The 24,247-nt window shown below is 41.7% G+C and overlaps 1 protein-coding gene across 1 annotated transcript in view; it reads left to right on the forward strand.

The window, feature by feature from the left end:
• LOC145393987 (solute carrier family 49 member 4 homolog) overlaps window positions 1-24,247 on the forward strand; it is a 103,803-nt gene that overhangs the window by 75,023 nt on the left and 4,533 nt on the right. The window contains exon 8 of the mRNA XM_080267959.1: window positions 4,775-4,957. Within this exon, the coding sequence (XP_080124085.1) occupies window positions 4,775-4,957 (183 nt within the window). The remainder of the gene's footprint in view (window positions 1-4,774; window positions 4,958-24,247) is intronic.

Consider the following 24,247-nt stretch of genomic DNA (forward strand, 5'->3'; position numbering starts at 1 on the left):
GGCTCAAGGATTGTATGGGTAAGGCTGAAAGTTGGACTACAAATGTGGAAGATTGTGTGTATGTATGCACCAACGCATGATCGTGCAAGTAGAGTGAAAGAAGAGCTCTGGACAAATGTTGAAGCATGGATGGAAATGTTCGAAAGGAATGAGAGAGTGTTTTTTATTGGAAATATGAATGAAAAAGTAGGGAATGTGAAGGTGGATAGAGTAGTTGGTGAGTGGGGTGTGCATGCATAGGTGGATGAGAATGGCAGTGCTCTATTGGACATTTGTGCAGGGAGGGGTTGGTGATAGCCAATACTCTCTTTAGACACAAAATAATCCAGAGGTATGCATGGCAAGTGATGAGAAGGGTGGGTGATGAACTGAATGAACGGAAGGCAATGATTGATTATTTGTGTGTGGATGATAGAATACGAAGCTGTGTAATGGATGCTAGGGCACATAGAGGTTTGGGGAGTGAACTTTCTGGCCACTTCTTGGTAGTGGTGAAAGTCAAGGTTCAAATGAAATGGAGGAATAAAGGAAGGGAATGACAGGAGGAGAGTAGAAAGGTTGCAAAAGGACGGAAGAAAGGCAGAATATAAGAAAGAAGTGGATTGGCAATTGGGTAATTATAATTTGGAGCAGATGAGGGACGTGGAAGGTGTGTGCAAGATATTCAAAGAAGAAATCTGTGCAGCATGTGAGGTGGTGTGTAAGGTGAAGAGAAGACGAAATGGGGTGCAAGGAACAACATTGTGGAATGAAGAGGTGAGACAGGCTGTGGCACAAAAGAAGAAAGCATATAGTGAGTGGATGAGGAACAGGGGCGTGGAGGAAGTTGAGAGACTGAAGAAAGAGTTATATGTACGGGGGAAGAGAGAAGTGAAAAGATTAGTAAGAGAGAGTAAGAGAAGAGTGGATGAGTGTAGACTGAAGGGGATGTAATAAAAAGTTCTAGAAAGAGGTAAAGAGAGTTAGACAGGGTGATAAAGAAGTTACTCGGGGAATGAAAGATAAAAGTGGTAGTTTGTTACTGGAGAAGGGAGAAAAACTGGTTAGATGGAGAGAGCAATTTCAGGAATCGTTGAACACAGAGAATGAAAGAAATGCGAGTATAAGTGGCTGAGGAATGACCGGGAGAAGGAGGGATGAGAAAAGAGGAAGAAATCGTTAGGATGGAAGCTGTGGAAGCAATGAAGAAAGTCAAAATGGGAAAAGACCAAGGGATTGCTGGAGGGTGTGGTGAAATGCTGAACCAGGAATGAAGAGACAGTAGTAGAATGGATGTGGAGCATGTGCAGATTAGCCTGGGAGGAAGGTAGAATCCCGGAGGATGGAAAGTACGTATAATTATTTCTCTGTACAAAGGAAAAAGGGAAAAAGAAGTGTGTGGTAATCATAGGGGCATTTGTCTTCTTAATGTAAAAGTGTATGGTAGGATACTTATTGACAGAGGTAGGGAAATAACAGAGGAATTAGTTGGAGAAGAACAGGGAGGTTTTAGGAAGAGAAAAGATTGTGTAGATCAGATATTCATTCTTAGGTTTTAAGTGGAAAAGTTTTAGAAAAGGGAAAAAAGTTAAATGAGGCAGTCATGGATTTGAAGAAGACATAATACAGAATGGATAGACAAAGAATGTGGAAGGTGTTAAGAAACTATGGAGTAAATGGGAAGTTGCTGAATACCGTGAAGAGTATGTTTGAGGGTGCTAAGACTGCAGTGCGTGTGGACAGTGAACTGAGTGAATTTTTCTATATGAAGGTTTGACTGAAACAGGGATGTGTCATTTCTCCCTGGTTGTTCAATCTGTATATGTATGGGGTTATGAAAAAGATGGAAGGTAGGGCAATGGATGTTGAAGCGGCCCTAATGAGAGAGGGCAATGTTTGGAAACTCCCTGTACTGTTGTTTGCAGATGATACTGTGTTGTTAAGCGAAGACGAAGGCTTGGTGAATGAGTTTGGAAGAGTGTGTAAGAAACGGACTCTAAAGACGAATGTAGGGAAGAGTAAAGTTATGGTCTTCGAGAGAAATGAAGTCACAGCATGTACAGTGAGGCTGGATGCTGAGCAATGGAAAATGCGAAAGCGTTTAAGTACTTGGGTAGCGAGTAAGGATGGAAGTTTAGAGGGTGAAGTGCTAGAAAGGGTACAACAAGGAAGAAAGGTTGCAGGTTCTTTGAAAGTAGTCATAAGAAACAGAGGAGTGAGCATGGAAATAATAAAAAAAAAAAAAAAGTGGCTGCATGACTGTATTGTGATACCAACTCTAACGTATGGAAGTGGAGCTTGGACCTTGTTGGAGGGACACAAGTCAAGAGTGAAAGCAGTGGAAATGAGATATTTGAGAGGAACGTGAGGAGTCACATGGAGAGAGAGACTGACAAATGCGGAAGCGAAGGAGCGTTACGGCGTGGATGTGGATGTGATAGAAAGCATTAGGAGAAATACATTGACGTGGTTTGGCCATATGAAGAGGATGAAGAGTAAGAGACTAACGAGGAGAGTGTATGTGAGTGAAGTGGAGGGGGAGGAGAAAGGGAGGGGGAGGCCAAGGATGAGATGAAGGGATGGAGTGGAGAGGTGTATGATAGAGGGGGGTGCGGGTTGCGAGCAGGGCAGTGAAATGGCAGGGAACAGGGCGACATGGAGGCGATTTGTTTCTAGCCATCTCTTACGGGATTAAGGCGTCTGGGAATATATAGAAAGATAGAACAGCAGTGTCTTCCTTCCTTCCTTCCTTCCTTTATTTATTTATTTATTTATGTTTAATTTTCTGAAAGGAAGGGCATGGAATAATTCACCTGCACACCAACATTACACCCTTCATGCCATGTCACAGACAGCGAGACTTCGGAGCACAGGCTTGGCTACTCAGACCAAATATTTACACATGCAGTGCGGACCGCAAATGCAGCTGTGCTATAGTCCTTTCACATTAACCTGGCCAAGATTTTTCTCCTTTTGCAGCTTATTTCACGAAACTCATTTGCAGAAAAGAGCATTACTACGGCTCCCCATCTTTTCCATAGCAATTCTTAACCACCATCGTATCCTAGTGTTAATACAACTCAGTATTCAGGACGGACAGTCTGCCATTTTAAGCCAAATTAAGGTAAAAAAGATACAGTTGGGGAGCGAGTCACAGATAGGCAGTGCCAAACAAACCTTCATTTCATATTTACACACTGGGGGGTTTTCTGCGTCGGGTCATTAGTTACTCCACAGGCTAAGGCGAGTGACCATTCGCATTCCCTGAGTGGCAGTGGGTGCAGCATACCTCATCCAGTTCTTAGGTTTAAACCTGAATGGATCACATACAGCTGGAACACCGTCGCCCATTAAACCAACAGGGAACTAGCTGTTGGATACATGGGTTTCATGGGCCACAGGAAACGATTCTGCTTGTCACTGATTGTGGTCAATTGAAGGCAGGACTAAATCAAGTGATTGGATGGTGGGCACATCGACAAAAAATAGTACGTGCTCAGTCACTCACCATGCAAGCTTTTCCACCCTTGGACAATATTTCAGTAACTCTCATTGTTCTTACTCAATTAAGATAAGCTGATGTACTATCGTACACAAAAGTTCCTTCCACCAAGCATCCGTAATGAGAAACTAAATCACCTAATTTTCATCCCATTACACAGCTATATGCATTTCTTACAGATGCTTTGTGGTTTAAGATTCAAATGATTACTATTGGACTCACTAAGCTGCAGACTGTTGGAAAGATGTAAAGGTATTTTGTTCTTTGGTTGGCGGAAGAGACTTTTGTGGACGATACTACAATCGATCGAGCAGTAACTAAAAATACACACAGGTACAATGAATCAGAATTTTCTAAATGCATCACATCTTATGAATGTCGTCCTTCCAACCGGAAGTATAATTTTCAACTTTGCCTGGATATACAGTAAATGTTTTTATTTTAATGTACAGAAGGGAGAATTAATTTCACCTTTCGTCAAAATGCTTTGTGGAGTATTGTCATCAGCACAGATCGTAGGTATTCCTTAGCATCTTGTACCCTACTGACTGACGCTTTTAATGAATTATTCTTGGTGTCTCCAGGTGACTTCATTAAGCTTAAGGATTTTTAGCTGAAAGATCTTCTCTAGGAGCGTCTCTTATACGACTGTCTTTCACTAACATTTTTCGGAAATGAGGTACTTCACTCCTGTAAACTTTAGCAGAGCCATACCACATCACACCACACTGCACCACCCCACACAGTACAGCACACCATTCCACCCTATCACACCGCTTCACACAAAATCGCCATCCACACCACATCATAGAAAAGCGCCTTGACGCTCCCTATCTAGAATTATTGTACCGGTACGTGTTCATAATGGATGGGTTAGATACAGCTCTTTTTATTTTTTATACCTCTTCAGTACAAAATTCCTCTCCCAGACTGATTAAAATCGTCTGGCAGTATAAAGCAGAATATAATAATAAATGCCAAAGGTTGTAAGAGGTTAATCATAGCTACAGATTCATCCGTCACTGCCAGTTTAGATGTCTAACGGCAATATTTGTGTCAGGTAAGCAGGCTCTTTAACACATTTTCCTTGTACGATTCCACTTCTGCGTACAGAATGTCAGTACTGACATATGTGATATGTTTTCTAAGGATATTATGTCAGTAATGAAAAGAAATGATTGACCTACAGGCGAGTATTTTTCTTTAGCAAAATAAATCAATAAGGAAGAAACGATGAATAACTGTTTAAGCTCACAAGAATAAGGTTCTAATCATTCCAATCTGGTCCCACAGGGCAGGTCTATGTGTCAGTGGTGGGGGCCATCTCCTTCAACTACGCATCCATACCCCTCTTCTTCGAAGTGGGCATGGATTTTGCTTACCCCGTTCCTGAGATCCTGGTGGCAGGCATCATTACAGCGGCTGACAACATTACGAGCTTCCTCTTTCTCCTTATCTTTAATATTCCTGATGTTGGTGAGTGAGTAAAGAAGAGTTTTTCACCAGCCCTGAGGACCTGTTCCTGACCATCTCCCATTGCTGAATATTTCCATTGCCATCATTAACACAAAAAGTCGGCCAGCATACTCTCAAAATACCTCTACCATCAGTTGTCTACACCACACTACCTGCACATTAGATATCACACCTATTTCCATCCCCTCTTAGCAATGGCCGCTGCATTAATGTTAGCAAATCCAGTGGTATCTCGGATTGCCACCACCGGAAGGGTAAGGCTGGCTTCACATGGTCTTCCTTGTTGATATCAAGCGACTTTGCCGACAGCGGCTGTTGCAAACACTGTTCCTGCTCGCCAGCAAAGAAGTGCAGGCTCTGCCTTATATTTCACTAACATCCGAGGTCTTGGTTTCAGTTTAAATTCCTTTCGCTTTTTTCTCCGGTCAATATCCCCTCTATCCCAGTTCCTCTAAGAACCCCAAATCTCTCCCTGTACAGAAATATCCCCATTTTGATTTCCTGGTTACCATCTCCTCAAAAAATTTCTGTAACAGTGGTGGCATGTGTCGTCATATCAAATCTAAATTTGCAGTTGACACTGTTTTGAACTTCACCTCAGCTAATTATGATTATTCATTACATAATCAAAATTATCTAAATATTACCAAATAAAGCTGTGTAGTTTATAGCACCTCCAATGCTTCTTCAGAACCCAGGGTATTTGACTCCATATCTACACTTGGCAAACCGATTTGGGTAATTTCAACGTTCATAATTTAGAGTGATTGCTCCATTCTGTCTGGACTGACGATGCTGCTGTACAGTGCGAGTTGTTTGCAGAATTGATTATTCTCACGCAGTTGGTAAACCAACCAACCAGAATACCAGATAATCCTGACCGTAGTGTCTGTCACTTAGATCTATTCCTGATAAATAATCAACATGAATACAGAAGTACTGTCACCACTTAGATCCTCCGATCACATTCTCATCGAAGCCTCATTAATTAGTTCTCTCAAACCTCCCCGTTCTGAAGCTGTTAGGGTGAGCAGATGGCACTTTAATAGGGCAGACTGGGATGGATTCAGAAATTACCTTGCTGATATGTCATGGCAGTCTTTCTTCTCCACTGACATCAGTTGAATATCCATCATCCTTAAAGTCTCCGAAGAGGATTTTCTCCACAACGTAACATTAATAAATGGTTTGGAGTCAGAGCTTCAAGATCATTAGAATCAACATGGGAAGCTGTGACCGGCCGATGATTATTATTCGCCCAGACTTTCTCCTCCAATTCCACCTTAGACGATTCCGGTCCTGTTCCTCGATCACTTCCCCTCTCTGACTTCCTCATGGCTGACATTAAAATTTCTTCAGCTGATTTATTTTCTGCCATCACAGGCTTCAGTACTAACAAGGCATATGGGCCTGATGGAGTCCCTCCAGTTGTTCTCAAGAACTGTGCTTCTGTGCTTACACCCTGCCTAGGCAAACTCTTTCGCCTTTGTCTCTCAACTTGTACCTTCCCTTCTTGCTGAAAGTTTGCTCTCATTCAGCCAGTCCCAAAGAAGGGTGACCATTCCCAGCCCTCTAACTATTGTCCAGTTCCTTTAACATCCTGTATCTCGAAAGTTTTCGAGTCAATTCTTAATAGAAAATTTTTAAAACATCTTTCCTATCACAACCTTCTTTCTGATCGCCAATATGGATTCCATCAGGGACGCTCCACAGGCAATCTTCTCACCTACCTTTCAGACTCCTGGTCATCCTCCTTTCGGGACTTTGGCGAAAGCTTTGCCATTGCACTTGACATCTCAAAGGTTTTCGATCGAGTCTGGCATAAATCTTTAATTTCCAAACTGCCCTCTTATGGTTTCTATCCTTCCATCTGTGCCTCCATCTATAGTTTCCTTTCTGGTCGTCCTATAGCTGCTGTTGTTGACGGCCATCGCTTTTCTCCTAGATCTATCAACAGTGGTGTTTTTCAGGGGTCTGTCCTATCATCAGCTCTCTTTTATTTAACTATGATCTGAACTGTACATCTAACCCTATCCGCTCGTACACTGATGATTCCACCCTTCACCTTTCCATTCGGTTTCCTCAACTTCCATCTCAGCAGTTACTTCAACAAACAAGGGATGAGTCTATGGCACACCTAATGTCTGACTTGGTTCGTATCTCTGAGTGGGGTAAAAATAATCTTGTTGTTTTTCATGCATCAAAGACTCAGTTCTTACGCCTATCAACCCGACAAAATCTTCCACAGGTGTCCCCACTAATGTTTAATAATATTCAGCTCAATCCTGCATCATCCTTGAACATGCTTGGGATTTCATTTTCTCTGGACTTGTCTTGGAAAGATTATATAACATCTCTTGTACAATCTGCTTCCAAGAGATTAGATGTGCTAAGCCAACTCCGTTCCTTATTTCCCCCTTCACAATTGTTGACTCTATACAGGGGTTTTATCCTCCCCTGTGTGGAGTACAACTCTCATGTGTGGGGTGGTTCCCCACCTCAATAGGGTGGAGTCAAAGGCTTCGTCTCATTAACTCTCCTCCTCTTACTGACTCCCTTCAGTCTCTGTCTCTTCGCCGCACTGTTGCATCTTTATCTCTTTTCTGTCGCTACTTCAGTGGTCACTGCTCCTCTGACCTGTCTGCATGTATTCCTCCACCTCTACTACGGGCGCGTAACACCCGTCTAGCAGCAAACTCTCATCCCTTTTGTGTCCAACTCTTTAATGCAAGAGTTTACAGTTACTCCCAGTCCTTCATTTTTGCAACAGGTCAACTCTGGAACTGTCTCCCTCTGTCTGCATTTCTTGCTTCCTACGATCTCCAGTCTTTCAAACGCAGTGTGTCCAGGCATCTCGAAATGATCGGATCTTGAATCTGGCTCTCTCTTGTATTTTGTTTTTCTCTTAGAGGGAATAGTTATTGGGGGCTAGTGGCCTTTGGTTCCTTCTTCCCCATATAAAAAAAAAAAGGCTTTTACCTCACAAAGGAAGGTCTGTAAAGCTTCATTTTCAAAATTAACCAGACGTTCCATAAACAAAGAGTATAGAATCTTCCTGACAGACCTTATCAATCTTTCCCATGTTCCTCCAAAATGAGAAGATGCTGGGGGATTGAATTCCCACTGAATGCCTTCATTAAGCAACTTATTATGCAAATGATCAGCTTTCATTTTTTAAATTCTTTTCTCAGCTCTTTTTCCGCATCTACCATATTAGTTCCATTGTCCAATCTTATGAACTTCACAACCTCTATGGGCTATGAATCTTCGAATACAGTTTATACATGAGCTTGTGTCCAAAGAGAAAGCTACTCCAAATGAACTGTTCTAGATGCTAGGCAAGTGAAAATCACACCATATCTTTTCATAATACCTCTTCTTCTCTTTACCTCAATTGGACCAAATTAATCCATACCCACTCGAGTGAAAGGAGGCTCCTCTGGTGTTACTCTTTCCTCTGGTAAATCAGCCACCTTTTGCGCACATCTCTGAGTACCATATTTACGACAGATTATACATTAGGAAGTAACGATCTTTACAATCCCACTAGCTCCAAATATCCAATATTTCTGTCTTAGGAAGGCAAGCATTGCGTTTTTTCCCTGACGATAAACCTTCTTATGACACTCTTGAATAATTAGTTTGGAAACTGGTGAATCTTTCGGCAAAATGACAGGGTGCTTGGCTTCTTACGACAAGGTAGAGCGATTAAGTCTTCCTTCAACTCTAAGCACGTGATGAACTATAATTGGATCAAGCTTATGCAAGGGGTTCTTTGTTACAGAGTACTTACTTTGAGAAAGTTCATCTGAATTAACTGTATTCAGACATTTACTTCCGCAAAATGTTTCTTTTGCACATACTTAATGATTGCGTCTTCTGCATCTTTCAAAAAAATTATAGACAGTTCCTTTCTCACAGGTTTAACAGCAGTATGATCTTGCCTCAGAGCAGTTAGATTTTTCATGATTTTGCATCCTAGAATGTCCTATCCAACTACATTCTTTAACATCGTCCCCCCTTGGGCTAGGTTTTTTTTTTTTTTTTTTTTTTCAAGAATACTCCCCCAGTATCCCTGCTTGTCGTAAAAGGCGACTAAAAGGGTTGGCGGAGGGTTAGTGCCCCTCCCCGGAAAACGACTAACTAAAAAGACAAACAATAAGCCTCGGACAAGGACTGACCAAAAGATTACGACCAAGGACCGGACAAAGGACACGGCAATCGGAACATGGAATGTAAGGAGAGCGAATGATGAGGTAAAAGAGAGAAAGATTGTCCAGGTGCTTGAGGGTGCGAAAGTTGATGTATGCGGAACAACTGAAACTAAATGGAGAAGTGAGAGTGTGAGAGAATGAGAGTATGGATGGGGTATATGTGCAGGATTAGGTGAGAATGAGAGGGCAAATGAAGGAGTATGTATAGTTGTGAGTAAAAGATGGAAGAGAGTATGGATCACTTGGGTCAAGGATTGTGTCGGTAAGATTGAAAGTTCGAATACAAATGTGGGCGATTGTGTGTGTGTATGTGTCAACGCAAGATCGTGCAAGCAAGGTGAGAGAAGAGTTCTGGACAAATGTGAAAGTGTGCATGGAAAAGTTTGGAAGGAATGAGAGAGTGTTTTTGATCGATGATATGAATGGTAAAGTAGGGAATGTGAAGGTGGATGAAATAGTTGGTGAGTGGGGTGTGCCTGCTGAGACAGATGAGAATGGCAGTGCGTTAGTGGACATTTGTGCTGGGAGGGGGTTGGTGATAGCAAGTACCCTCTTCAGGCACAAAATGATCCACAGGTATACTTGGCGAGTGATGAGAAGGGTGGGTGGTGAACTGAATGAAAGGAAGGCAATGATTGATTATGTGTGTGTGGATAAAAGGATGCGAAAATGTGTAATGGATGCAAGAGCTTATAGAGGTTGGGGGAGTGGACTTTCTGACCACTACTTGGAGGTGGCCAGAATCAAAATCCATTTAAGATGGAGAAATAGAAGAAGGGAAGGACAGGAAGAAGGAGTATTTGTAAGGAGAGTGGAAAAGTTACAAGAGGATGAGAAAAAGGCAGAGTATAAGAGAGACGTGGAGGAACGATTGGGCAAATATGAATTGGAGCAGATGGGGGACGTGGAAGGTGTGTGCAGGATATTCACAGAAGAAATATGTGCAGCATGTGTTGTGGTGTGTGGGATGAAGAGAAGATGTAGCGGTGTACAAGGAACAGCGTGGTGAAATGAAGAGGTGAGACAGGCTGTGGCACGAAAGAAGAAAGCATACAATGAATGGATGAGAAATAGGGGCGTGGAAGAAGTTGAGAGGCAGAAGAGAGAGTTATATGTAGAAAGAAAGAGAGAGGTGAAAGGATTAGTAAGAGAGAGTAAGAAGAGAGCTGATGAGGAATTTGGAAGGAACTTGAGTGTAAAGTGGAGGGACTGTAAGAAAATGTTCTGGAAAGAGGTGAAAAGAGTAAGACAGGGAGGAAGTGAAGTTAGCAGGGGAGTGAAAGATAAAAATGGTAGATTACTAGTGGAGAAGGGAGAAAAAGTGAGCAGATGGAGAGAACACTTTAAGGAATTGTTGAACATACAGCATGGAAGTAATGCGAGTATAAGTGGCTGGGGAATGGGTGGGAGAAGGAGGGAGGTGAGAAGACAGGAAGAAATCAGAATGATAGAAGTTGTGGAAGCAATGAAGAAAGTTAAATTGGGGAAAATCCCAGGAATTGATGGAGTGTGTGGTGAAATGCTGAAGCATGGGGGAGAGATAGTAGTAGAATGGATGTTGAAAATGTGCAGATTGGCCTGGGAGGAAGGCAGAGTCCCGGAGGATTGGAAGTCAGGTATAATTATTCCCTTGTACAAAGGAAAAGGGGAAAAAGAAGTGTGTGGTAATCATAGGGGCATTTGTCTTCTTAGTATAATAGGAAAAGTGTATGGTAGGATACTTATTGACAGAGTTAGAGAAAGAAGAGAGGAATTAGATGGAGAAGAACAGGGAGGCTTTGGGAAGGGAAGAGGTTGTGTAGAGCAGATATTCATTCTTAGATCTTTAGTGGAAAAGTTTCTACAGAAGGGAAAGAAGTTGTATGCGGCTTTCATGGATTTGGAGAAAGCATATGATAGGGTGGATAGACAAGGATTGTGGAAAGTATTAAGAATACCTGTATAGTGAGTAGATGGGAAGTTGTTGAATGCTGTAAAGAGTATGTATGATGGTGCTAAGGCTGTAGTGCGTGTGGATGGTGAACTGAGTGAATTTTTCTCTTTGAAGATTGGGTTGAAACAGGGATGTGTCATGTCTCCATGGTTGTTTAATCTGTACATGGACGGGGTTATAAAAGAGGTACAAGGTAGGGTAGTGGATGTTGGAGTGGCCCTGGTGAGAGAGGGTAGTGTTTGGAAACTTCCTGAACTGTTGTTTGCAGATGATACTGTGTTGTTGAGTGAAGACGAAGGAGAGCTGCAAGGCTTGGTGGATGAGTTTGGGAGAGTGTGTAAGAAACGGAATCTAAAGGCGAATGTAGGGAAGAGTAAAGTGATGGTCTTTGAGAGAGGTGAAGTCAGTGAATGTATAGCGAGGTTGGATGGTGAGGAATTGGAAAATGTGAGTACGTTTAAGTACTTGGGTAGTGTGATGAGTAAGGATGGAGGTTTGGAGGGTGAAGTGCTTGAAAGGGTACAGCAGGGAAGAAAGGTTGCTGGTTCCTTGAAAGCAGTGATAAGAAGCAGGGAAGTGAGCATGGAAGTGAAAAAGCTACTACATGACAGTATTGTGATAACAACTCTAACGTATGGAAGTGAAGCTTGGACGTTGTTGGAGGGACACAAGTCAAGAGTGAGAGCAGTGGTAATGAGTTATTTAAGAGGAGCCTGTGGAGTCACATGGAGAGACAGGCTGACGAATGAGGATATGAAGGAGCGTTGTGGTGTGGATGTGGATGTGATAGGAAGCGTTAGGAGGAATACACTGAGGTAGTTTTGCCATGTGAAGAGGATGGAGGGTGAAAGACTGACGAAGAGAGTGTATGTGGGTGAGGTGGAGGGGGGAAGAGGGAGGAGGAGGCCGAGGATGAGATGGAGGGATGGAGTAGAGAGGTATATGAGAGAGAGGGGTGTGAGTTGGGAGAGGGGCAGTGAAATGGCGGGGGACAGGGCGACGTGGAGGCGATTTGTTTGTGGCCACCCCGAACAGGATTGAGGCGTCTGGCAATAGATAGATAGATAGATAGAACTTTGTCCAGCTTGAAAAGCGAAACAGGATGCTATCCATGTGACACCGATCATCCTCAGTGACCACAAAATATACCGTATTCTTAACATCAGCATTATTACTGCTCAAGTTGCCGAAACTTAAATTCTAATTATGAGGCCATTTATGCATGGGCCATAAGAAGCCTGGATCATTCAACCACTGAAATATTTTGTCACTTTCTGCATCCAAAAGGAATCCCCGAGATGCTACATCAGCTGAGTTTGTCTTGCATTCTATATAATTCCATTGGGCAACAGATGAACCTTCATAAATTATCACTAAAGACGGTTAGCAACATATACTTGAAATCATGTGTATTCAGTGTGGATATAGTTCAGTACTGCTGTACTGTCTGTCCAGTAAAATGTGTTGGTGATAGGATGCTCACTTTTACTGGACAGTATATATATAGCCAATACATACAGCTAGTGTTGCTGCTGCCAGTTCCAATCTGGGTATTGTAATCTTTTTTATGGAAGCAACTCTACATTTGCCCATAACTAAGCCGCAGTGTATGTTACCTTTATCATCTTCGAAGCTTAAATAAGTAGCAACTACATATTCCCTTTCATTTGCATCAGCAAAGTTATGAATCTGGCATGTTGCTGGGTTCATATCACAGGGCTTCAAACACCACTTAATGTGGATATTCTCTAATAACAAAAGATTTTATACCCACCTATTCCAGCTATGTAGTTCAGTGTCAGTTATGTCCTCATCCCATCCAATTTCTTTGTTACATAACTGTTGCAAAATTATTTTAGCTGGTAATGTGAATGGAGCTAGAAGAGCCAAGAGATCATACAGAGAACTAACTAGACAAGATTCTACTCCTTGTCGCCAAAACATTATGTACATTTAATTAAAACTAAATGAGTCATCATCTACTGTCCACACAATACCTAAGGCTCTCTCTGTTGGCAGGCTTTCCCTATTTAAGTCCATTTCCTTCAGCTCCTTTGCCCTTTTATGAGGTGATATGGAACCTATTACTTCTCCATCATTGATTTCTCAGTCCTTAAGATTGCATCCATCTTTCTTACACAGTGCACTTATCTTCTCGATTAAGTCTACGGCTTCCTCTGCGCAAGGTACAAACTTGAGAAAATCAGCTACATAGAAATTCTTCTCTATACACCTACATACTTGGTCTCCAAATATTTCTTTGTTATCAATCGCTGTTTGTTTTAATGCAAGGTTTGCACGAGCTGGGATGATACAGCACCAAATATATGAACTAGCATTCTGTACGGTGTTGGTTCTCTACAACAGTCACCTGGCCACCAGAGAAACCGCAGAGTCACAATCCTCTCTTGGTACCCTAACTTGATAAAACAGCTTCAACATCACTCATAATAGCAATATTTTCTTGTCTGAACCTCATCAGTACATCAGTTAGGTTAGTAGTCAGGCTTGGCTCTTGCAGTAGAAGATTATTAAGGGGGATTCCCGCGTACACAGCACTACAATCAAATACCACCCTAATACTGTCAGGCTTTTTTGGATGATAAACCCCATGATGTGGACTGTAACACACCCTTCCATCATCTCTCTCAACTTCTTGATCTGGGACCTTTTCAATATAGTTCTTAGCCAATAACTTCTCCATGAAATGAACATGATCTGCGGCATACATGGGATCCCTAGTGAATTTCAAATCTATGCTACTTAATATTTTCAGTGCATAATCATAATTGCTGGGCATTCTAACATCACTGCGAAATGGCAAAGCAATTTCATAATGACCATCTTTGAGTTTCAGAGAGTCAGTAGTTTTCTTTTGAAAAACAATATCTTCCCGGGAAGACTTTTTCTCATCATCAATAATCTTTTCAGGGAAGTTCATGTTAGTGGAATCTCTTATCATAAAGTCTAATCGTTTTCACTCTTCTTGTTCATTTACAGCTAGTACATCAACCTTTCTTTGAGGGAAGCAGCCTAGGTATATAGATAGACATCAACCTTGTTTACAGACAAGCCACCCAATCCTTTTCCTCTGATCATGTTCCATAATTATAACCCATCCTAGCAACCTTTTATCTGATGTGGACTGCTCCTAGGACCAGTTGTAACTTTGAAAGGAGCATAGGCATCAGGTACAATGTTCCCTATAAGTAGAGATATCTGAAACTCATTATCAGGCATGTCTATATCTCTACCCCCTGGGGATAGGGAGATTTCAAGATTACTCCCCCAGTATCCCTGCTTGTCGTATGAGGCGACTAAAAAGGTTGGTGGTGGGTTAGTGCCCCACCCCGTCAAAAGAACTAACTAAACAAGCAAATAAAGTGTCTCAGACCTCGACGGACCATACGGTGACGACTAAAGAACGAACAATGGACTTTCTATGGGTGGGGACATGGAATGTGAGAGGAGTGATTGATGAAGTGAAGGAGAGAGAGATTGTTCAGGTGCTTGGAGATGCATGAGTTGATGTATGTACATTGACTGAAACTAAATGATAAGGTGAAAGGGTGAGAGAATGGGAATACGGTTTAGGAATATTTGCGGGAGTTAATGGGAATGAGAGGGCAAGAGAGGGAGTATGTCTGATTATAAGCAAGAAATGGAAGGAGAATATAAGAGAGTATGGAACAGTGGGTGCAAGGATTGTATGGGTGAGGATGAAAGTAGGTATACAAGGTTGGGAGATTGTATGTGCGTATGCGCCGACAGAGGACAGAGTGGCAAGATTGAAAGATGAGTTTTGGGCAAGTGTAGAAGCATGTATGGACAAGTTTGAGAGGAGTGAGAGAGTGTTTTTGATTGGAGACATGAATGGCAAAGTTGGGAAAGTACGAGTGGATGGAGTGGTTGGTCAGTGGGGTGTGCCAGCTGAAGTAGATGGGAATGATAGTGCTCTGGTGGACATCTGTGCTGGTAAGGGGTTGGCAATAGCCAACACCTTCTTTCGGCATAAGATGATCCACAGATATACATGGAGAGTCATGAGAAGGGTGGACGGTGAACTTGTTGAATGAAAGGCAATGATAGATTACGTGTGTGTGGATGAGCAAATGAGAAGACAAGTGTTGGATGCAAGAGCGTGGAGAGGGTGGGGGAATGGAATCTCGGACCATCACTTAGTGATGGCCAAGGTAAAGTTGCAAAGAAAATAGGTGAAGAAACGAAGGGGAAGACAGGAGGAAACAGCCCCTGTGAGAAGAGTGAAGAAGTTGTAAGATAATGGGAAAATGGCAGAGTATAAGAGCATAGTAGAAGAAAGATTGGGAAGGTATGAGTTAGAGCAGATGGAAGGGGTGGAAGATGTATGTAAGATATTCATGGAAGAGATAGGTGCAGCGTGTGAGGTGGTTTGTGGAGTGAGGAGGAGATGTAGGGGTGTGCAAGGGACGGCATGGTGGAATGATGAGGTGAAACGAGCTGTGAAACAAAAGAAGAAGGCATATAGTGAATGGCTATTGAGTAGAGGTAGGGGAGAAAATGAGAGAGAGAAGAGAGAGGTATATGTGAGCAGAAGAAGGGAGGTGAAGAGATTGTAAGAAGAAAATGGAAGAAGAATTTGGGAGGAACCAGAGTGTAAAATGGAGGGGGAGTAAAAAATTGTTTTGGAAAGAGGTAAAGAAAGTAAGACAGTGTGAAAGGGGAAATAGTAGGGGAGTGAAAGATGGGCATAATAGATTGCTGGTGGAGAAGAGAGAGAAACTGAGAAGATGGAAGGAGCACTTTGAGGATTTGTTGAATGTAGAAAGTGAAAGCAGTAGGAGTATAAGTGGTAGGGGAATGGCTGGGAGGAGATGACATGGGAGGAGGGAGGAAGAGATCAGTAGGGCGGAAGTAGTAGAAGCAATGAAGAAGATCAAGATGGGATAGGCCCCAGGAATTGATGCAGTGTGTGGTGAAATGCTGAAGTATGGGGGTGAGATTTTTGTGTAATGGATATGGAAGTTGTGTAGATTTGCTTGGGAAGAGGGAAGGGTTCCAGGGGACTGGAAATCAGGTATAATTGTTCCTTTATAGAAAGGAAAAGGGGAGAGAGAAGTATATGGTAACCATAGGGGTATTTGCCTTCTTAATGTGACTAGAAAAATATATGGTAGAATACTCATTGATAGGGTTAGGCATACAACAGAGGAGCTATTTGGAGAAGAACAGGGGGCATTTAGGAAGGGAAAAGGGTGTGTAGAGCAGATATTTGTTCTAAGATGTTTAGTGGAGAAGTATCTAGAGAAGGGAAGGAAAGTGTATGCTTTCATGGACTTGGAGAAAGCTTATGACAGAATAGATAGGCAAGGTATGCGGAAGGTATTAAGAATATATGGAGTGGAGGTGAAATTGTTGAGTGCTGAGAACAGCATGTACGAAGGAGCTAGGGCTACGGTGCGAGTGGATGGTGGGCTGAGTAAGTTTTTTTTATATCTAAATGTGGGACTGAAACAGGGATGTGTGATGTCTCCTTGGCTGTTTAATATATACATGGATGGGGTTGTAAAGGAGGTGCAAGGTAGGGCAGTGGATGTGGGGGTAGCTCTAATGAATGAGGGTGCGATATGGAAGATTCTGGTGTTGCTGTTTGCTGATGATACAGTATTATTGAGTGAAGATGAATGGGAGTTGCAAGGTTTGGTGAATGAATTTGGGACAGTGTGTAGGAAGAGGAATCTGAAAGTTAATGTAAACAAGAGTAAAGTTATCTTGTTTGAGAGGAATGAAATCACAGAATGTACAGTGAGGTTCGATGATGAGGATATGGAGAATGTGAGTGCATTCAAGTACTTGGGTCGTGTGATAAATTAAGGATGGAACTTTGGGGAATGAAGTGCTTGAAAGGGCACAGCAGGGAAGGAAGGTTGTTGGTTCACTGAATGCAGTGATAAGAAATAGGGAGGTGAGTATGGAAGTTGAGAAGTCACTGCATGATAGTATTGTGATCTCTACCCTGAATTATGGAAGCGAGGCATGGACCTTGCTAGAGGGGAACAAGTCAAGAGTGAGAGCAGTGGAAATGAATTACTTGAGAGGAGCATGTACCCTTTCAAGCACTTCACCCTCTAAACCTCCATCCTTACTCATCACACTACCCAAGTACTTAAACATACTCACATTTTCCAATTCCTCACCATCCAACCTCGCTGTACATTCACTGACTTCACCTCTCTCAAAGACCATCACTTTACTCTTCCCTACATTCACCTTTAGATTCCGTATCTTACACACTCTCCCAAACTCATCTACCAAGCCTTGCAGCTCTCCTTTGTCTTCACTCAACAACACAGTATCATCTGCAAACAACAGTACAGGGAGTTTCCAAACACTACCCTCTCTCACCAGGGCCACTCCAACATCCACTACTCTACCTTGTACCTCTTTTATTCCCCCATCCATGTACAGATTGAACAACCATGGAGACATGACACATCCCTGTTTCAACCCAACCTTCAAAGAGAAAAATTCACTCAGTTCACCATCCACACGCACTGCAGCCTTAGCACCATCATACATACTGTTCACAGCATTCAACAACTTCCCATCTACTCCATATATTTTAAATACTTTCCACAATCCTTGTCTATCCAACCTGTCATATGCTTTCTCCAAATCCATGAAAGCTGCATACAACTTCTTTCCCTTGTCTAGAAACTTTTCCACTAAAGATCTAAGAATGAATATCTGATCTACACAACTTCTTCCCTTCCTAAAGTCTCCCTGTTCTTCTCCAACTAATTCCTCTGTTCTTTCTCTATCTCTGTCAATAAGTATCCTACCATACACTTTTCCTATTATACTAAGAAGACAGATGCCCCTATGATTACCACACACTTCTTTTTCCCCTTTTCCTTTGTACAAGGGAATAATTATACCTGACTTCCTATCCTCAGGGACTCTGCCTTCCTCCCAGGCCAATCTGCACATTTTCAACATCCATTCTACTACTATCTCTCCCCCATGCTTCAGCATTTCACCACACACTCCATCAATTCCTGGGATTTTCTCCAATTTAACTTTCTTCATTGTTTCCACAACTTCTGTTCTACTGATTTCTTCCTGTCTTCTCACCTCCCTCCTTCTCCCACTCATTCCCCAGCCACTTACATTCGCATTACTTCCATCGTCTATGTTCAACAATTCCTTAAAGTGTTCTCTCCATCTGCTCACTTTTTCTCCCTTATCCACTAGTAATCTACCATTTTTATTTTTCACTCCCCTGCTAACTTCACTTCCACCCTGTATTACTCTTTTCACCTCTTTCCAGAACATTTTCTTACAGTCCCTCCACTTTACACTCAAGTTCCTTCCAAATTCCTCATCCACTCTCTTCTTACTCTCTCTTACTAATCTTTTCACCTCTCTCTTTCTTTCTACATATAACTCTCTCTTCCGCCTCTCAACTCCATAATTATTTAGGATTGAACCATATACATATAATTATTCAATGTATGTACAACTGTTATGCATAAGTAATGTTAAAATATGTGAATACTGACGCCTCATGGCAGAAGGTGTGCATTTTTAAATGCGAACTTTAAAAATAAATGAAAAAAAAAAAAAAAAACTCCGTCATCCACTGCCAAATCCCTCCGCACCGAGCAACTTTTATATTGTCTCCCATATCTAGTGGGAGACAAGACTCAGCCGAAATCTTGTCTCTGGACTGTCGCACGACTGTCCAGCGACAGATTTAGATTTTCCTGAGACAGTCTCGCAACAGTCTAGTGATATTGTCGTGCGACTTTTGCTGGATAAAGTATCTCGGTGTGTACATGACCCAGAGACAGTGTCTAGCGACTTTTGCGAGACATATTTAGATTTTTCTGAGACAGATGTGAGACAGTCCAGAGACAATGTTGCGCGACTTTGTATCTTGGTGTGTACGATGCTTTGAGGAATACACTCATTGATTGCCTCTTGTAATTTCTTGTTAAATCTGTCCCATATTTCTCCCATATCCTGGGTATCCAAATACCCATTCCAATTTATTGATAGCATCCTGCATAATTTCTTAAAGTCTGCCTTTTCACATAAATAGACAAGCCTTTTGCACTTCTTTTCCTGTGGTTCAATGTCACATTTGAGTTTCACACATCCATGGTCGCTCTTGCCTAATGGACTCATGACCTTAATATTACTCACTAGTATATCATCATCCGTAACAAACAAATCCAATGCATTTCCTGTAGTAGCACCTTTAAATCTGTTTATCTGATAAATGATGTATAAAATAACAGTCTCGGACTTTTTCAATAAAACTTTGGCTAAGGTTATCATCACCAGATTTGCATGTTAAGGTTTCCCATCTTACGTTAGGCAAATTTAAATCTCCGACAATCACTTTTTGCCTTGTATTGTATTCACTAATTTCTTGTAATAGTTCCAACATCTTCTCATTATTTCTAAAGTCACAGTTTGGACTTCTGTAAATAGACACGAACAATATAACATCGCTTTTACCTTTAATCTTCGTTACTATACAGAATATTCTATGGCTTCCTTGTCAAACACTGCAATATCATACTGAGTTCCTTTTTTAATGTACAGCAGCAGTCCTCTTCCGTCTTCCGAATTTGCCAGATATTTTCCAAATATTTCATATCCTTCAGTCCTATACTCAACTATATCTCTTTCATACCGACAATGTTTTGGTTTGACCTCTTGCACTGCTATCACTTTTGGAGATGTCTGGTCCTCGCTCAACCTAATCCTTAACTCACTGATCTTGTCAATATTGAACACATCAACATTACTAAATATTTTCAAGTCATTAACACTATGTATAAAATCTTTAGTACTGTCACAACTTAACTCGCTCGCTCCTACTCCATCGCTGCTGTTCTTGTTGTATTCAGTGTTTCCCTTCTCTTTACCTTCAGTATGTAAGGTTCCACGGGCTTCCTCTGATCACGTAGTAGTTTCCCGAATCCTCCTCCTCCGTATTCAGCTTTTCTGCCTCTTCTCTAAGCTCCTTATCTTTTTTCATCTCGTCCATAGTCATGTGTGTCACTCCAACTTTTCCATCAACTTGAACAAGTTTCTCATTATTCTTTCCTTTAAGGATCCTCTCAGAGTCACTAAATGGGTCTCGGCTTTCCTGTCCCTGTTGCTCCCTGGTATCCACCAAGCCTTCTGATTTGCTCTATATCACTACCGTAGCATGTTAAACCCATTTAAGTCAGCATATACTAACTTATCATGAATTTTTTTCAGACCTTAATTCTAAGTTCATGCCACTCATCAGTTCCTCGGGATTGCCATGCAAAACAACAATATGTTTTTCCTGACCATTCTGCCCTGTACTTACCTCGTAGTTTTGTCCAACAGTTCACTCCCCAGATCACTATATTTAGGCCTAGCCCCACCTGCTTTTGCATCATAGTCTTGTTGTCTCTAGTAGACAGAACATCCCTGTACGATTTTACCAATTCTTCTTTCACTTCAATGCAAACATTATCCTTAACTTCAGTCTCTCAATTACCTTGTTTATCAACTATTTTCTCCCTTTGCTTCCTCGCAAATCTCCTTAACTTCCTTATAAAACTTTACTTTAACCACGTCCATCTCACTCATCATTTCACTGCTCACTTGAGTTTTGATTTCATCCCTGATGCTCGCCTTCAGCTTAGTCAGATCATCCTTCACTTGGTTATATCCTACCTCAGATGTATGTTCCAGAGCATCCATACGTTTTTCAATCATATCCCGCCTCTTGGAGAGTTTAGTTACTTGCTTCACTTAGCACAATATCAGTGAATCGTACTCTCTTAGTTTTCCATCAGGAACTTATACACTGCCTCATTGATACCCTCACATTTTATATGGTGCCACATGTCACATAGATTACATCCAAGGACCAAATCAACATCGCAAACGAACTTTGCATGAGGGACATTCCCCTTTCCTTTTTTCACCTTGACCGGCCGTCCTTCCATCTAGGTTTGCAGTCAGCTGACTGGTCTCACCTCCTCCTTCACCATCCATTTCTTGTCCAGTATCCGTCTTCCTTCCTCTTGTTGTCACTTGCTTGGTATTCATACTCTCCACCTTTTTTTTTTTTTATGCGAAGAAGAAGGAACCAAAGGCCATGAGCCCGCAGTAACAGTTCCCTCCAAGAGAAAAACAAAATACAATAGAGAGCCAAATTGAAGATCCGATCATTTTGAGATGCCTGGACACACTGCGTTTGAGAGACTGGAGATCATAGGCAGCAGGAAATAAAGACAGAGGGAGACAGTTCCAGAGTTGAGCTGTTGCATAAATTAAAGACTGGGTGTAACGGTTAACTCTTGCATTAGAGAGTTGGACAGAAAAGAGATGAGAGTTTGCTGCCAAACGGGTGCTACGCGCCAGTTGTAGAGGTGGAGGAATGCAAGCAGACAGTTCAGAGGAGCAGTGACCATTAAAGTAGCGATAGAAAAGAGATAAAGATGCAACACTGCGGCGAAGAGAAAGAGGTTGAAGGGAGTCAGTAAGAGGAGGAGAGTTAATGAGACGAAAAGCCTTTGACTCCACCCTATTGAGAAGAGCTGTATGTGGGGAGCCTTCCCACACATGAGAGTTGTACTCCACGCAGGGGCGAATAAAACCCCTGTATAGAGTCAACAATTGTGCAGGGGTAAAGAAAGAGCGGAGTCGGCTTAGCACACCCAATCTCTTGGAAGCTGATTTTACAAGAGATGTAATATGATCTTTCGAAGATAAGTCCCGAGTAAATGAAACCCCAAGCATGTTCAAGGATGATGCAGGATTAAGCTGAATATTATTAAACATTTGTGGGTATACCTGTGGAAGATTTTGTCGGGTTGATAGGTGTAGGAACTGAGTCTTAGATGCATTAAAAACAACCATATTATTTTTACCCCAGTCAGAGATACGAGCCAAGTCAGACATTAGGTGTGCCATAGCCTCATCCCTTGTTTGTTGAAGTAACTGTTGAGATGGGCGTTGCGAGAACCGAATGGAAAGGTGAAGGGTGGAGTCATCAGCGTATGAGTGGATAGGGTTAGATGTACAGCTTAGAAGATCATTGATGAATAAAAGGAAGAGAGCTGGTGATAGGACAGAGCCCTGAGGAACACCACTGTTGATAGATCTAGAAGAACGATGGCCGTCTACAACAGCGGCTATAGAACGACCAGAAAGGAAGCTAGCGTTGAAGGCACAGATAGAAGGATAGAAACTGTAGGAGGGCAGTTTGGAAATTAAAGATTTATGGCAGACTCGATCGAAAGCCTTTGAGATGTCAAGTGCAATGGCAAAGCTTTCACCAAAGTCCCGAAAGGAGGATGACCAGGAGTCTGAAAGGTAGGTGAGAAGATCGCCAGTAGAGCGTCCCTGACGGAACCCGTACTGACGATTGGAAAGAAGGTTGTAATATGAAAGATGCCTTAAAATAATTCTATTGACAATTGACTCGAAAACTTTTGAAATACAGGACGTTAAAGCAATTGGACGATAGTTGGAGGGTTGGGAGTGGTCACCCTTCTTTGGGACTGGCTGAATGAGAGGAAACTTCCAGCAATAAGGAAAGGTACAAGTTGACAGACAAAGGCGAAAGAGTTTGCCTAGGCAAACCACTGACCAGTATTTAAACTTAATGGGCAGACAGCTGTACTGCCGGGAGCCTCTCTCAAACACGTCCGACCTCGGCCACGACCACGACCATCACCTGGATAACTCTGGTCCTCATCTAAGTAACTATAACTTTTCACAATTTTGTTAGCTCTCCAGTGGTAAATTGTTCTAAGTTCATCTTTTCATCATTGCTGTCAGAGTAATTCACTACTTTGAAATTAAAATGTCTCATAAAAGGCTTGAATTGTAAAAGATCTCCCTGAAAGTACTTTACAGATATAGTTGGTTTCTTAAGCTCCTTAACTAGAGAACTCATAATGTATAGGACTTGTAGTCTTCATTGCATCATAGTTTACAAGGCTTTCGACGGCTGGAGTGAATACATTAGCCTCTGGATTTAATGCAGATTGGAATGGTTCCTTGCTATCAAAATTTTCCAAAACCTTTACCTTAGCCTATGTTATAACTAATTCAGTATTTACCTCTAATTTCTCTTCTTCCATTTCTATTTCTAACTTGGCTTTAGCCAACTCATTCTTTTTCTTCAAGGCAATGGACCAAGCTTTCAGTTCTGCTGCTCTTTGCTGTTCTTTCAACCTAGCCATTGAAACTTTGCTAGCTAACGAATCCATTGACCTTCTTGAAATACAAGAACTCCTTTCACAATTGCCACTTCTGAGTTCCTTAGACTTATGACAAGATGTTTCAGACCTGTTATCTTTATGGTGCGAGTCTCCATTAACAAACCATTTCTCTGTCAAGCTTTTAAAACTGTACAAACACATCTTTATTGTCAAAGATAGTGTCTATATGTTCATCGCGTTCATCGGGTGGTATCTCAGACAACATTTGCTTATTTTCGCCATAACGACAAAAATTCTTCATAATTCTGTAACCACTCACTGTATTCATTTTTCATTTCTTCGTGACTAATCATGTCCGACATTAATCTCTTCATCTTGACTGAGGCACCTTTTAATTTGACAAACAGAGTCCATAGCCTTTACTTTTTCCGTATGGTGCGCTACTCCTTTTTCAGTCAGCTTACGTTCACCTACTTTTGGTGACTCGTCCTCGTCATTGCCTGCCATCTTCATTGCATTTTCAGTCATATTGTTGCGTCCCGAAGTATTCGTTAATGATGTAAGGTGTATTTTATACGCAGGGTCTCGGTTAATGGATTATCTTTATTATACTTTCACACTTGCAGACGATGGTTCGAGTTGATGAAGATTGTGATGATTAACTGGAAACATTGTATACAATGTACTGGACATTCAGTTTAAGCTTGCATATAGTGTTTACTTAGTAACATGAGTTATTCTTCAACAAAATTATACATATGAAACACTAACATGGTAACACCAGCACTGATGCAGAATAACCCACACTCAAAACAGAAAACTGGTTTAAAGGGTAAACTATAATTAGTCATAGCTCATATACAATATTTACAGAGTGATACTCTAATACTCCCATCTAATATAGCAATAGCCGTGTGTGTGTGTGTGTGTGTGTGTG

Source organism: Coenobita brevimanus, chromosome 26, assembly GCF_032717465.1.
Source record: "Coenobita brevimanus isolate Jiangsu-jjx chromosome 26, ASM3271746v2, whole genome shotgun sequence".
Taxonomy (NCBI): Eukaryota; Metazoa; Arthropoda; class Malacostraca; order Decapoda; family Coenobitidae; genus Coenobita; species Coenobita brevimanus.